General features: G+C 52.0%; 1 protein-coding gene across 4 annotated transcripts in view; it reads right to left on the reverse strand.

Moving 5' to 3' along the window:
• IKZF4 (IKAROS family zinc finger 4) overlaps nt 1-13834 on the reverse strand; it is a 21854-nt gene continuing 8020 nt past the window's right edge. For 2 of the 4 annotated variants that reach the window (XM_024736787.1, XM_024736786.1), the window contains exons 3-8: nt 10073-10177; nt 8492-8752; nt 7462-7629; nt 4487-4648; nt 3899-4030; nt 1-3270 (exon numbers count right to left, since the gene is read on the reverse strand). In XM_024736787.1, the coding sequence (XP_024592555.1) occupies nt 2510-3270; nt 3899-4030; nt 4487-4648; nt 7462-7629; nt 8492-8752; nt 10073-10177 (1589 nt within the window). In that variant the 3' untranslated portion in view covers nt 1-2509. Of the gene's footprint in view, nt 3271-3898; nt 4031-4486; nt 4649-7461; nt 7630-8491; nt 8753-10072; nt 10178-11618; nt 11713-13464; nt 13552-13834 lie in introns of those variants that run through there. The other 2 variants (XM_024736789.1, XM_024736788.1) reach the window with 2 other exon arrangements.

Below are 13834 nucleotides of genomic sequence, written 5' to 3' on the forward strand. Positions count from 1 at the left end.
TTTTTTTTTTTTTTTTTTTTTTTTTTTTTTTTTATGCAAAAGGCTGCTGGGAGAGAACATGAGGATGTTTGAGGTTCCAGAGCTGGAAGGCTCTGGAAAGTAGGATTTTGTACCTAAGACCCTGGTTAAAGTGCAGTGATGGTCTGGAGAGAGACAGAGTGCCCTTCTCTCCCCTCCTTAGCACCTGGTCTTGCCCTTCCAGTCTCTGCTCTCATAGGCTCAGAGTATGGCCTCAGAGCATAGTCTTTCATGTTCCAGGAGGTTACAGGTGCCGAAACTGACTGGGGGAGGGGATAGGGCACCCTAAGGCTCTGATACCCCAGAAGGGACTAGTCCTTATGAGGTGTCACCAAATACACAGCAGCAGAAGAGGTGGTGAGGGCAGGTCTAACAGGAAGGGGCTCAATAACCAGGACAGTTGAGGGGAACCCCAGATATTAATCGCAGCTCTGCTGCCATTCTGAAACAAGAAGCCAGTTCCCTGGGGTGTTCTCAAGAAGACTCTCCCCTTCTCCAGAGACCACTCTCCTCCCAGATGACTCCCCGATCCTCTGCCCTTGGCAGCATCTGTTTATTGCTACATTGTCAAGGAGGAACAGTCAACCCACGTTGCCCCTCCTTGACAATCTGGTTCTCTTGGGGAGACCACATAGTGCGGGAGAAAAGGAGGAAGAAAAGTTTTTTAGGGTCTCCCTTCCCATAATAGGGTAAGGTAGACTCTCTTAGAGCCCTTAAGAGCCCCAATCCCAGGGTCTGTTCCTTAGCCAACCTTTTACCATCCCCCTAAATTATCCCTGATAGGGAGTGAGAAAAGTAGGAGGCAAAAGAGCCAATAAGGAAAGGACATGTGGAAAGAAAGATGGAAGGGAAGAGAAAAGGGGAGGGAGGGAGAGAGAGAGAGAGAGAGAGAGAGAGAGAAGGACGAAGTGTTACAACTTGTGAGGTGTTGTGTTTGGTTTTTACTTTTTTTATCTTTAAATATAGAAAAACAGGCTTTGGTTTGAATCTCAAGGAAGCAGAGAATGGGATGGCTGTGGCCTTGGGCAGGGAACTCTTGTAGAAAGAGACCTCCATTTGCAGTGGAGCTGTATCTCCTCCTGCCCCCTTCTCACTAACTAGGTTACCCAAATAGCCAGGGGTCTCTGCAGTAGCCAGGAGAGTGTCCCCTCCTGCCCTACATCTGGGAGCTGAGTGTAGAGGGGGCAGTAAAGGATGACCCCCCCAGTTCCGCTGTGCCCATCCCATTCTTGCTGGGACAAGAGTGGAATGGGGAGAGGGGCACAAGCCCTTGCTCATCCTGGGATAATTTTTGGTTATACAGAATATTAGGAGAGAGAAAAGAGACAGTCTTTTCTCCCTGCCACTGATCCTAAGAACAGGGCCCAGGAGCCCGGGAATGAGAGGGTGAATCCTGCTAGGGGGAAAGAAGAAGGCAGCGTGACGCGGGGGGCTGAGGGTACCCCCTTGTTATCAGGTAGCAACTCACCAGTTTCTCATAGGACAGGGACCACAGAGGTCCCTGAGAGCCCAGGAAGGTCACTAGAGTGAAGAAGTTTGAGAGGTGGGAGAGAAAGAGAAGAATTTTGACCCATTCCCTTCCCTGGTTCCCATTTAGGCACCTGTGGCTCCAAACGTGTCAGAGACAGAGGACTGCTGACCTAGCCTTGGCCCCTGAGAATATAAAATTGGGGCACTCCAAGGACAGAAAAACCACCACGGAGTAGACGGGCAGTTCGAGGAGAGAAGAGAGAGATATCACATCCTAGAGGCAGATCCTGAATGTGGGCTTTGGGGAACTCGTATTCCTAGGGGGATGTCAAGAGGACCCTCAGTCCCATGGTGCCTGGGGAGAATGTCTTCGGCCTCTCCTACTTCCAAATGAGGGATTTCTTCATTCGATCAGGAGTAGTGCAAGCTGCCTAAAGTGAGAGGGCACAAGAGGTATGGAGTACCAGGTTGAAGGGTCCCAGAGAGGAGATATAATGTCACAGAGCTAAGGCAGGGCCAGAGGGAGCTATCACCATCGAAACTGAAGAATCAGATGATGTAAAAGATGAGGACTTAAGTCAAGAAGCTCAGGGTCTCTTAGCACTAAGAGGAGCTTCCTACCCCTGGGGCTGTTGGAGTAAGCTGGATCAAAGAGAAAAATGAGGCCTAAAGCAGAAAGGGACTGTGGGCAGGAAGGTGGGGTGTGGTAAGTGACCGATATAAGTTAAAAAAAAAAAAAGCAAAAGAAAACAAATTATATTAATAAATAACTCAGTGAGTATGGTGGGAGGAGAGGAGAAGAGAAAAAGGAGAAACATAAGCAAAAGACCTGTTTCATCACAATGCTTAGATCAGTCGGGGAAGAGGAGGCGCACAGGTGAGGAAGGGTCAGGGTCAGGTGTGAAGTCAGGTAGCCAGTAGCGGGGCTACACAACCCAACTCCTTGGGACGTGATGGGGACAGGGCTAGACTCCTGTAGGTAGGGCACTGGAGTGGTGGACCGAGGGGGGACGCTTGGTCGCTAGCCCACCTTGTGCTCCCCCCGGACAATGTGGGAAGAGAATTCGTACCGGTCCTGGCTGTGGTAACCACAGATGTTGCACTCGAAAGGGTCTCTGAAGCCGTGGCAGCCCATGTGGATAGTGAACATGACATGGTCCAGGAAGAGGATGCGGCAGTGCTCACATTTGAAGGCCTTCACCGGCTCACCGCTCTCGCCCACCACCCGAAGCACTTCCTTGGAGGGGCCTGGGGTGCCCCGCAGTAACCCCTCCTGTGGCTTGGGGTCCTCTTTGGCGTAGGCAGGACTGGGCCGGCCCACCACAATGGTGGGAGGAGGCTGGGGTGGGGGACCCTGAGGGAGGGATACCACTGCCCCAACCCGATCTTCGTGGTTGCTCTCTGTATCTGTGGAGTCCTGGCAGCCATTGCTGGGGGACGCCCCGGGGTCAGTCAGGGGGCCTCGGGCCCGGTAGAGGAGGGGACCTCCATCAGCCAGATCCTCGGGTCCCTCACCTGCTTCTCGGGACCCTGGAAGCTCCAGTCGACCAGGGAGGGGCTGCATCTGAGTGTAGACAGAGCTGATGACGGGCGTGAGTTCTGAGATGCAGTTGGTAGGTGGAAGGCGGAGGGGACGCAGATGTTCTGCCCCCACAAAGGCCAGAGAACCTCCAAAGCCAGGCTCCAGGCCGTGGTGTGCCACCAACTCCACATCCTTCTCATAGCCACCCGAGTTCACATCATAGGGGAGGTCCGAGAGGCTGAAGCGCATCTGCTTTTCGCCTGCGGAGAGAAGGGTCTCAGCAGGGCTGGCTTTGGATAATTCCTAAGCTCCCCCAGGATTACTTCTTCATTTTCTTTCCCCTGGGGATGGCTGTAACATTATTCACCACCCCTCATTTACTTCCCTCAAGGTCAGGTCCTCTGTGGGGCTACTCCCTGACTCTGGGCTATAATCTTAGGGAAGGACTCAGTCCCAGCCCACTGGTCTTGAATACTTCCTTCGTTGCTCTCTATAAAGCTCCAGGTCCTTAGAGAGCTAATGACCAGGGCCAGGTTAGGGGACTCCATACACACCTCCTCTCTCTGACTCTAAGGGTCCTTCACTCAGCCCCCGTAGACTGAGTCCTTACTATTTTCAAAAATTGGAAGAGCCTGAGCCCCTGACCCCCTCCTCTTACAACCAACCACCTGGAGAGACCTCAACTCTGACCCTTCTTACACCCTCACGATGCGCTCCCTCTTCACTCCCCTCCTATTCTGGGGATAGATTCTGAGCACCAAAGACCACCAGACCGCTTTCTTTCCCCCAAGCAAATCTCCAGACCCAGTTGATCTAAGGGCTACCAGTGCTCAGATTTAGATGAGCTGTGGCTTAAAGCTGATGTCTCCTTTCCAACTGGACTCTTACCTACAAACTTCTGGGGAGTGGAACGCTTGCGTTTGGTGAGGCTGTTGGCCAGACGATCAATGAAAGTTGGCCTCTCAGAGGATGAGTGCAGCATGGAGTCTGGCACCATCTCCAGGTCCCGTATCTCATCACCTAGTGGGAGGGAGGTGGGAACAGGTAGGAGCAGCTGAGTAGGGGTAGCAGGGGCCCAGCTACCTTTGCCTGGAGAAAACCAGCAGGTCAGTAGCTAAGTAAGGTCAAATCCCATGCCTGGGAAATGGGGCCCTGCTTACTTCACCCCATCTAGACCTCACCACAGCACATTTCTGATAATTTGGGGACAATTAAATACATGTGGCCCTTGATTGTATACTTCCTTGTACGCTCTCTCTCTCCCATTAGACTGAGGACATAGATCAAATCCTCCCCCTCCTCTGGATCTCCCTGCAGTACCCACCACAGGGCTCTGCACCAACTGGGATGCTCGGCACATTTACTGGGGTAACTGTCCCTGTTCCATAGACCCCATCCCTTTGTGGGGGAAGGTGCTGGGATTACCCTTGTCCTGCACTCCCTCCGGCCTTGTCCTCAACTCCCCGATGGTCCTACCTGCAGGCTCACCTGACTGGCCAGCCAGAGCTTGGGCTTCAGTGCTGAGACTCTGTAGGTAGTTGTGGCACCGCTCCTTGTGCTCCTCCAGGGTGCTCTGCTGTTTGTAGCTCCGGCCGCAGTAGTTACACTTGTAGGGCTTGCCCACCGTGGGAGAGGAGACTGTGTAGGAGAGAGAAGAGGAAGCACTGGAGTTACTTCTCCCTGTGCCCTGGCTCTGCAAAACCGCCCAGGAGCAAATGCGCACGGGCGTTGCTCAGTCGAGTTCTTCTGCTTGTCTTCCTTTCCCCAACTTCAGCTGCAAACACGGACAGACGACCAAACCTTGGAGAGGAAGGACAACGGGCAGCTATGGGAGGAGAGAGGGGACCCAGGGCACATAGCTTTGGACTGTTGGTGGGCCTCAAGATGGCCAAATTGTTGTTCAAAGGAAGGGAGGACCCAGGGACTTTGTAGGGGGTCATCCCTGGCAGGCAGGCTGGCCCCACCCCAAGATCTCAGAGTCTGGGGCCCAGACTGTGGTTTAACCTTTCCATGTGGCAGGCGGGTATAAGTGCTGTTTATCAGACAAGGGGATTTTTTGCTTACGAACTATCTGTTTCAGTTTGGGGGAAATTGGTGGGCTGGAGTGACAGAAACAAGAGCCCTTAGATCTGCCAATGTGGGGAGGGGCAGTTTTCACTGACCTTTACTTGTACTCTTACTTCCATCCCTGGCCTGGTTTTACTACTCATTTTTCTTTCTCTCTACACTGAGATACCAAAAGAGCCCTAGAAAAACCATCACTAATAGAGAAATTCTGAGAAGAGAAAAAAAAAAAAGAACAGAACAAGAGGAAAGTAAAGGCGAAGAATAAAAGGAAGAGAACACCAACTTTGGGGGTCTTTTCTTAAAAAACAAAGAACAGGTTATGAAGATTTTGTTTCCACTGAAGAGAAAAAGGTTGGAAAAACTGAGATCAACAGTTCCTTTAAAAACAACTTGAGGGCTTCCCTGGTGGTGCAGTGGTTGAGAGTCCGCCTGCTGATGCAGGGGACACGGGTTCATGCCCTGGTCCGGGAAGATCCCACATGCCGCGGAGCGGCTGGGCCCGTGAGCCATGGCTGCTGAGCCTGCACGTCTGGAGCCTGTGCTCTGCAGTGGGAGAGGCCACAGCGGTGAGAGGCCCGCGTACCGCAAAAAAAAAACACAAAAAACTTGAGAGATGATATTTGTGAAAGTATCATTTTACTCTTGAGCAGGGACTCAGGAGAAGGTATCTCCAGGAGGCTGGTAATTACTACCCACCCCCCAACGCCTAAACTGGGCCTAGTCTCAATCAATCTATTGCCCTTTTGCTCTGGCACTGTAAATCCGAGTGGTTGGGGGATGAGATGAATGCCGTGGTCCTCATCCACCCAAGACTCTTGGGGAAATGATCTAACATCTAGGGGAGAAACTCCTTTTTTCCTGTAGTGTGGGCTGTGATAGAAAACATCTCACAGAGATGGGATCCAACAGTATATGTGTCCGCTTCCGTCCCTAATAATCTCCTACAGAGCAGCATCCAATATCCACCCAGCTGGCCCTGCTGTTTTGGTAAGAATTCTAGGGGGCCAAACCATCCTTGTCCCAAACCAGCAGGGGGAGCCACCCCTTTTCCTCAAAAAAGGAGCACAACTCCCTGGCACCTGCCGTTAACGGGATTCCAGCAAGGCTGCAGAAGAGCTCTGTGATAATAACATCTACCTTGGAATTGTTACGAGGATCACATGAGTGAGGAGACACACGTGAAATGCTTTGGAGATTATAAAGCATGAATCAATAATGATCCTTCTCCCTGGTTCTCCACATACATAGAGATAAAGAGGTCCCAGCTCCAAAGTGAGAGAATCTAGAACAAGGTAGGTGGCTGGGAGAAGCAGAGGGTGGTGAGGTGATTGCTCTGTCCCTTTAAATCCTGGCCTAGGAGAGTTTAAGAAAAGAGAAAAACAGCAAGGAAGGTTTCCAAGGACAGACCCTACTAATTATTTCCCCTCTGCCCTTCTTCCTTCCTTTTCCCAATCTTGAGCTCCCTCCTTCCTGCCAGCTCAGCTCCTGGCCTCTTCCCAAGTCCAAGCCAAAGCTTAAAAGTTAGCAAAATGCTTCAAAAGTGCTATCTGTCCAGCTGATTCAGAAAGACGTCGACTCAACCCGCCTTGGCTGGGGCTAGGAAACCTGGTTAGTCCAGTTCCCTGGCACTGTTCCAAACACTGACCTCCAGGCACCCTCTGGATTTGCTGTTGCCTCTGGGAAGGTGACAACCTCTTGGGATGGGAAACAGAAATGGGATACTCTTTTCCTAGGCTTCCTTTCTTCCAGTTTGGGAGGCCCATGAAAATTTTCAGGAACCAGCAGGAAGTCAAGGGGAGGACAGACAGAGCGGGGAGATGCAGATGGTGACAGGTGTGGGGCCCGGGGCACACGGGAGTAGAAGGAGGGGTTTCCCTGGTGCTCAGCAGTTGGGGGTGATGGGGCCCAGAGGGTTCTGGCATCAGCGTGAACTTTAAAAACCAAGTCGGGGGACTTCCCTGGTGGTCCAGCGGTTAAGACTCTGCGCTCCCAACACAGGGGGCCTGGGTTCAATCCCTGGTCAGGGAACTTGATCCCGCATGCCGCAACTAAGAGTCTGCATGCCACAACTAAAGATCCTGCATGCGGCAATGAAGATCTCGAGTGCTGCAACTAAGACCTGGTACAGCCAAATAAATAAATAAAAACCAAGTCAGGGAGGGTGACTGTTGAGAGCCAACAACGTCACCCAGGCTCCTTCTTGCTCCCTATTACAGAGAATGGCAGATGTAAAATACCCCATCAAAAAGCCCCAAATCCCCCATGGGGCCTGCTGCCCTGCTCTGTGAGTGCTCTGCCCTCCTCAGTGGCAGACACTGTAACTCCCCCAATACAAGAAAAGTGGCTGAGCTCTATTTGCTGGGTGTCCCGGTCAGGCCACCTACCCGAGTGTGTGCGGAGGTGGCCAGTGAGCGCATCACGCCGGCGGCAGGCGTAGTTGCAGAAGGGACACTTGAAGGGCTTCTCCCCAGAGTGCAGCTTGATGTGGCGCAGCAGGTTGCCCTTCTGGGTGAAGGAGGCACCGCACTGGTTGCAGTGGAAGGGCCTTTCCCCTGCGAGTGGAAGACAGAGCCCAGACGACCGGGTGTGAGGAACTGTGAAGGTTAAACCTAGTCCCTCACCCTCTGCTTCACCCCGCCCGGGGGGAAGGAAGGTGCTCAGAACACATTTCTGAGAGGCAGGGCTGTGCCACACACACAAATCCTGCTTTATAAGGACCCCTTGGGAACAGTCTCACCCTGAGATGTGGACGAGAGGTGTGTGGCAGGGGGAAGGGCACCAGCCCTGGAACTCTGGGCCAAAGACTGTTGTTAAGAACTGAGCCCTGCAGGTCCCACTCTGCCCCAGAAGTCTGAAGCCCAAAGCCCAAGAAAGCTGGGAAGAGGCTTCTGTGTTCCCTTTTTTAAAAAAATCATGAGACAGGGGCTTCCCTGGTGGCGCAGTGGTTGAGAGTCCGCCTGCCGATGCAGGGGACACGGATTCGTTCCCCGGTCCAGGAAGATCCCATCCCCGGTGGTCCAGTTGTTAAGACTCAGTGCTTCAACTGCAGGGAGCAAAGGTTCGATCCCTGGTCAGGGAACTAAGATCCCACATGCCTCGCAGCACGGCAAAAAAAACCCAAAAATCATGAGACAGAAGGGCCCAAACAATACCCTGTTGGACTACAGGACCCTTCTTGAGGCTACCACACCTTCCCCTCCGTCACCTCCTGAGACAAATACCAGCTTTTCTTTGTAACAACAGCTGAGGAAAGTGCCAGGAAGTACAGGTGTTGAGGGAGTCCAAATTTCATCACCAGACCTTTTTTCATCAGCTAGAAATGGTGCTGGGAGAGACCCTTCCCTTCCTGAGGCTACCCCACTGCGGCATGGCCTCGCAGCACAGCCTCTGCCTCGGGGCACCTGCTGTACTCACCCGTGTGGCTACGCTTGTGCACCATGAGCACGTTGGGTCCGATGCAGACCATGCCACAGACGTCACATTTGAGCTTGCCATTGGGCAGCCGGATGCCACCGGGGGAGTGAGGCTCTGGCCCGCTTCCATCACAGTAGCCCAGGGGCTCCGACAACGAGTCTTCCACGATCACACTGTCATCCTTTTCCAGGAGCCGCTCATCCGGCCCGAGCAGTCTGCTCGACTCCTCATCGCTGTACATCTCCACCTTGATGGAGTTGGCTGGAGGGTGGGAGGGTGTTTAGGATAGAGACAGGCAAAGGGGGGGACCTGCTCGTGGGCCAGAAAGGCCCTCCTAAAGTCGGAAAGGCTGTGTCCAAGCCCTGAGACATTGAGGCTTTAAAAAAGCCAATCCAGAACTTCCCTGGTGGCGCAGTGGTTAAGAATCCGCCTGCCAGTGCAGGGGACACGGATTCGAGCCCTAGTCTGGGAAGATCCCACATGCCGCGGAGCAACTAAGCCTGTGCGCCACAACTACTGAGCCTGCGCTCTGGCGGCTGTGAGCCACAACCACTGAAGCCCTTGCGCCTAGAGCCTGTGCTCCGCAACAAGAGAAGCCACCGCAGTGAGAAGCCTGCACACCGCAGTGAAGAGTGGCCCCTGCTTACCACAACTAGAGAAAGCCCGCGTGCAGCAACAAAGACCTAACGCAGCCAAAAATAAATAAATAAATTTTAAAAAAAAGAAAGAAAGAAGCCAATCCCCTAAGTATCCTGGGTGGTGATATGGGGTCCTGCTGGGACCTGAAACAACCTTTCCTCCTATTCCAGCCACCAGGAAAATAGGTTTCAAGAGAAAAAAAGTTGGGGTACATGGGGTGTCTTCAGTTACTGGGGAGAGGAGGAGGCTAAGGGGAGCTTTCTTCTCCACTCTCTTGTCATTAGGAAAGATGTCTGGCTTGGCCCTGGGCAGGAAGCCAGCGAGTAACAGTGGCGGGAAAATGGTCCTAGGAAGACCAAGACGGTGGGCTGAAGAAAGAGCAAAGCTGGAAGACAGAAATGGTTCACACTATCCTCCCACCCCATAGGACCAAACACCTCTACTCCCCTCCGTAAAAATCTGGAGAGGGGGATGGAGAAGGGAGGAGCCATTGAGGAGAGAGCTTTGGCTCTAGCTCTGACCTACATTCCTGGCTATTCCAACCATTTAGAGAATGTCACAGATCCAGGGCCAGCTGAGGAGGGGCAGTCATGGGGACCCTGTCTGGCAGGAGACTGGGGGGTGGTGATGGGGGGATCCTTCTCATCTCTATTTCCTAACTCCAGCTCACGACCATTTCTATCTACTCATTTCTCCAGCTCCAGAATTCCTCTTTGGAGCCTTTACCTTAATCCCACCCGTGCCTCTTTTAATTCCACCCTAGTCACTAGGCAGTGACCATTCACTCTCCTCTCAGAAGTCAGGGAAACCCCGGACTGAGCTCCTGAGTCCTGTTAGAGACTCTGAGCCGGAAACCAGAGGAGGGCAGCGATGGGGAAGTGGCTGCCATGGAAGGTGAACTGAGGGCACGTAACGCCAGGGAGGGCAGGAGGCTGCACTTACCACTGAGTGAGCGGCTGGGAGAAGAGTGCTGGCTGTTGGGGCTGCTCACTGAGGGCCCCACTGGGGCCCCGAGGAATTCCTTCTCCAGAGATGAGTCCCCGCTACCTTGGAGGAGAGAACAAGAGGGGAGGTGAAGTTGCAGCGCGAGCCATTTACTGTCCATTGCCTAATCTCTTCAAAGTTCAGTTAAGTTTCACAAACATTTATCTCGTAGCCATGTACAAGTCAGTGTTGTATGCCTGGCACCATACCTTGTGCCCTCGCCAGCCTGGGTGCCCGGTGCTGACTTCCACGAGCTCAGTGGCTGCGCCTTGCCCACCCTACCTTCATCTAGGCCTGAGGGGAAGAGCATCATTGCCTGACGTCCACAGGAAGCAGGGCTGGGGCTGGGCGGGCCGGGATGGAGAGAAAAATGGGGCCTCAGGAGGGAGGTGGTTCAGGACAGACGTTCTTCCCTACTGTTCCTCTCCGGAGCCCCTGACACCAGGTTCGGGATCTGCAGGAAGGGCAGCTGAAATTGTCCCTGAATCTAATGATAATGATAGTAATCATAATAATAGTAGCTAACATTTTAATTAAAATTTTTTTCTTTTATTTTATGGCCACACCGCACGGCATGTGCGATCTTGATTCCCCGACCAGGGAGTGAACCCACGCCCCCTGCATTGGAAGCGCGGAGTCTTAACCACAGAACCACCAGGGAATTCACAATAGCAGCTAACATTAATTGAGTACTTACTACATGCCAGAAATTGTTCTATGCACTTTAAATGAATCATCTCATTTAATCTTCACAGCAACTCTGTGAAGTAGGTGCCAATATTTTCTTAATTTTACAGATGAGGAAACTGAAGCACAAAGAAGGCTATGTTACTTGTCTAAGGTCAAGTAGTGGTGGAACCCCGATCTGATCACAAACAGTAAGTACCCATGCCTTAACCAACACCTGTATAGCTAATTGGGAGTCACTGTTTCAGTAGGGAAGAGCTGGGCCCATTTGACTTTCTAAAATCAGCAAAAATGTGGCTACTCTAGAAAGCCTCCATCTGATATGATTCCAATCACATATTTACTACTTGATGGTCCCTTGACAGTGAAATAATCAGTTTATTCTCAATATATTCATTTTAACTTGTTCACAAATTGCTTTGTAAAAATGCTTTTTAAGAGTGTCATATATGTTTTTAAAAATCAGATAACACACCTGAAGATACGAATCATATCTTTAAAAAAAATCCCTCCTCCCCATAGTCTTCTGCACAAATATACAGGTGAAATAAAACACATGTAGCATGTAGATAAACACACACAGACACGGACACATACCATATATGTAGAGACACATAAAGAGAACATACCTATTGGGAGAAACATAGTCATAGCCTTCAACATTATCTGCTAACATGAACATGCATAGATGTGCGCACACAGGCCTAAATATGGAAGACAGACAGAGAGAGAGAGAGAGAGAGACAAACCCTAAAATTCATCCCTAAAGTCCACCTATTAGTATTTTACCCAATTTCCCAGCTATGCACATACTTACTTTCACAAAATAAAGATTCCATTATAAAATGGTTGGAGTCTTGGGCCTGAGGCAAGAAATCCGGAACACACCCTCCTGAGGGATCCCTCTCCAGCTTTGGTCAGTGGGAAGAAAACAACCACTCAGGACTTTGGGACCATTTCCCATTCATATCCTCTACTAAAAGTCCCATTTCCCCCACTCTATCCCATCAAAGCCTGAGGAAATTTGTTCACTACCTATCGAAGAAGCCTTATGGCTTGAAACTGAGGTTCCCCAGCTGGGGCTCTTTGGATGAGCCATGGTTATCTAAAAAAAGTTGCCCCATATCAGGACCACACACATATCGTGAAGTGAGCATCTCAGAGCTGTGGGTTGAGACTTGTAGACTCAGACCCAGGTTTAAAATATGTCCTTTCAACTAAGAGTAGTGTTTGCTAAGGTTAGAAGGGCTGAAAGGTTATCTTCTCATTCTTTTTCAAATGTTAGTGCTGACTTGTCCTAAATCACTGGATGTTAGTAATGGGGGAAGAACAGGGCTCTGGGCCCTGGCGCTGAGTCCTTGACCCTAAAAGGATGAGTGAGCTTGCTGGAAATCCATTGCTGGTCCCAGCCTACCAGGCTGAGGCTGCCTCTTGGGGCCTGGGGCTTGATATATGGGGAAAATATCCTTAAAGGGAGATCTAGGGACACTAAGGGAAAAACACCCTTTGTGGCTCTCCCTCTTAAGGCCTGGGAACAGGAGGAAGAGCAGTTACCTCCAGAGTCACACCAGTAGTTCAATGGGCTCTTTGATGCCGTTGCCTTCCCTAGGATAAAGGTAAGAGGCAAAACAGGCTCAAGTCTACTTTTATGGGGCTAATACATAAAATAAATCCATTTCAGGGGTCAGAAAGCCTTTTGGGGCTCCAGGGATTTTGAGTTTTAGCTGGAAGGTGAAGAGAACTAGAGTCAGATTTAGGAAGTTCAGCAGTTCCTCTCTCAGCCCCAGAAACCCCAGTGAGGGAATTTCAAATGCCTGGGACTCCCAAGAAATCCCAGACTGTCAAAGCCAAGAATTAGGGCTGCTCTCAGGTCTCAGAGAAATTTTCTTGGTCAAAGTCATCACAGATTGGCTGAACCCCCAGAGGGCAAAGCCAAATCATGAGGTTCACATCAGAGGAACCAGGAGGTGGGCAAAGGGCATAAAAGCAGGAGGAAGAGATAGGAACCAGAGCAACATCCCACCAGCTAAATGTGTTTCCCATGTTGAGGGGGTGCAGCCCTCCGCTCCTGCTGCCCTTCCTCCATCCCTTCAAAGAGTGGCCACCTAGGGAAGAGCCGTGAGGTCCGAGAGCCTCCACACTTCTCTGCAAGGGACCTCATCCTAACCGCCTTCCTCTTCTTGACCATGGGTTCCAGGGGGCAGGATGCTAGACTGCTAGCAGGGAAGAGTGGGGTCAGGAGCAAAGAAAGACGCCCATCCCCAGCTCTATTGTGGGGAGGAGGCTGAAGCCCCTCGGATCTCAGTTCCAGGCTGAGGCATCTGCTGCGAGGGCTTCTCTTTACCTCGATTCTTTCTATTGCCCATTCCCACCCCAGCCCGTCTCGGCATTGGCATTTCACCCCAGGCAGCTCTACATCTGTCCCCAAGGCCTAATCAAGATGTCACCACAAGCTCCCACTGTCCAAGTCGCAGCCTTCGCTTAGCAACACCAAACACCATTTCCCATCCTCCGCAAGTGTAAGGAGGAACGCCCCCTCCCCTGCTACACACACAGCCCCCGTCCTCTCCCTCTCCTCAGGCTTGGGAGCTGTTACTGAATTGGCTCCCTAGCCCCAGCGCCCCCCTTCCCCCCTCCACTAGCCACCTTCTGCCTGAACTTACATTATCCTTCCCTTGCCGGTGAGACCCTGGGGTGCGAACGCGGCCGCCGCCTTGGAAACGGCGAGGGAGTGCGGGTGGTGTGTGCATGTCTGCGTCTCGGTGGCAGGCAGGGGTGAGCCCAGCCACTCACCTTCCAGGAAGCGTGGATTCCTGGAAGTGAGGGGAACCGCCGTCATTTCGCAGGCAGCGGCAGCGGCACGGTGAGCAGGGGCCCACGGCTGCAGCCAGCAAGAGCTCAGCCTAGGGTGTGTGTGTGAGCGTGTGTGTGTGTGTGTGTGTGTGTGTGTGTGTGAGAGAGAGAGAGAGAGAGAGAGAGAGAGAGAGAGAAGGAGGGAGAGAGAGAGGGAGGGAGAGAGAGGGAGAGAGGGAG

The sequence above is a fragment of the Neophocaena asiaeorientalis genome, unplaced genomic scaffold (assembly GCF_003031525.2).
Source record: "Neophocaena asiaeorientalis asiaeorientalis breed wild unplaced genomic scaffold, Neophocaena_asiaeorientalis_V1.1 scaffold134, whole genome shotgun sequence".
Taxonomy (NCBI): domain Eukaryota; kingdom Metazoa; phylum Chordata; class Mammalia; order Artiodactyla; family Phocoenidae; genus Neophocaena; species Neophocaena asiaeorientalis.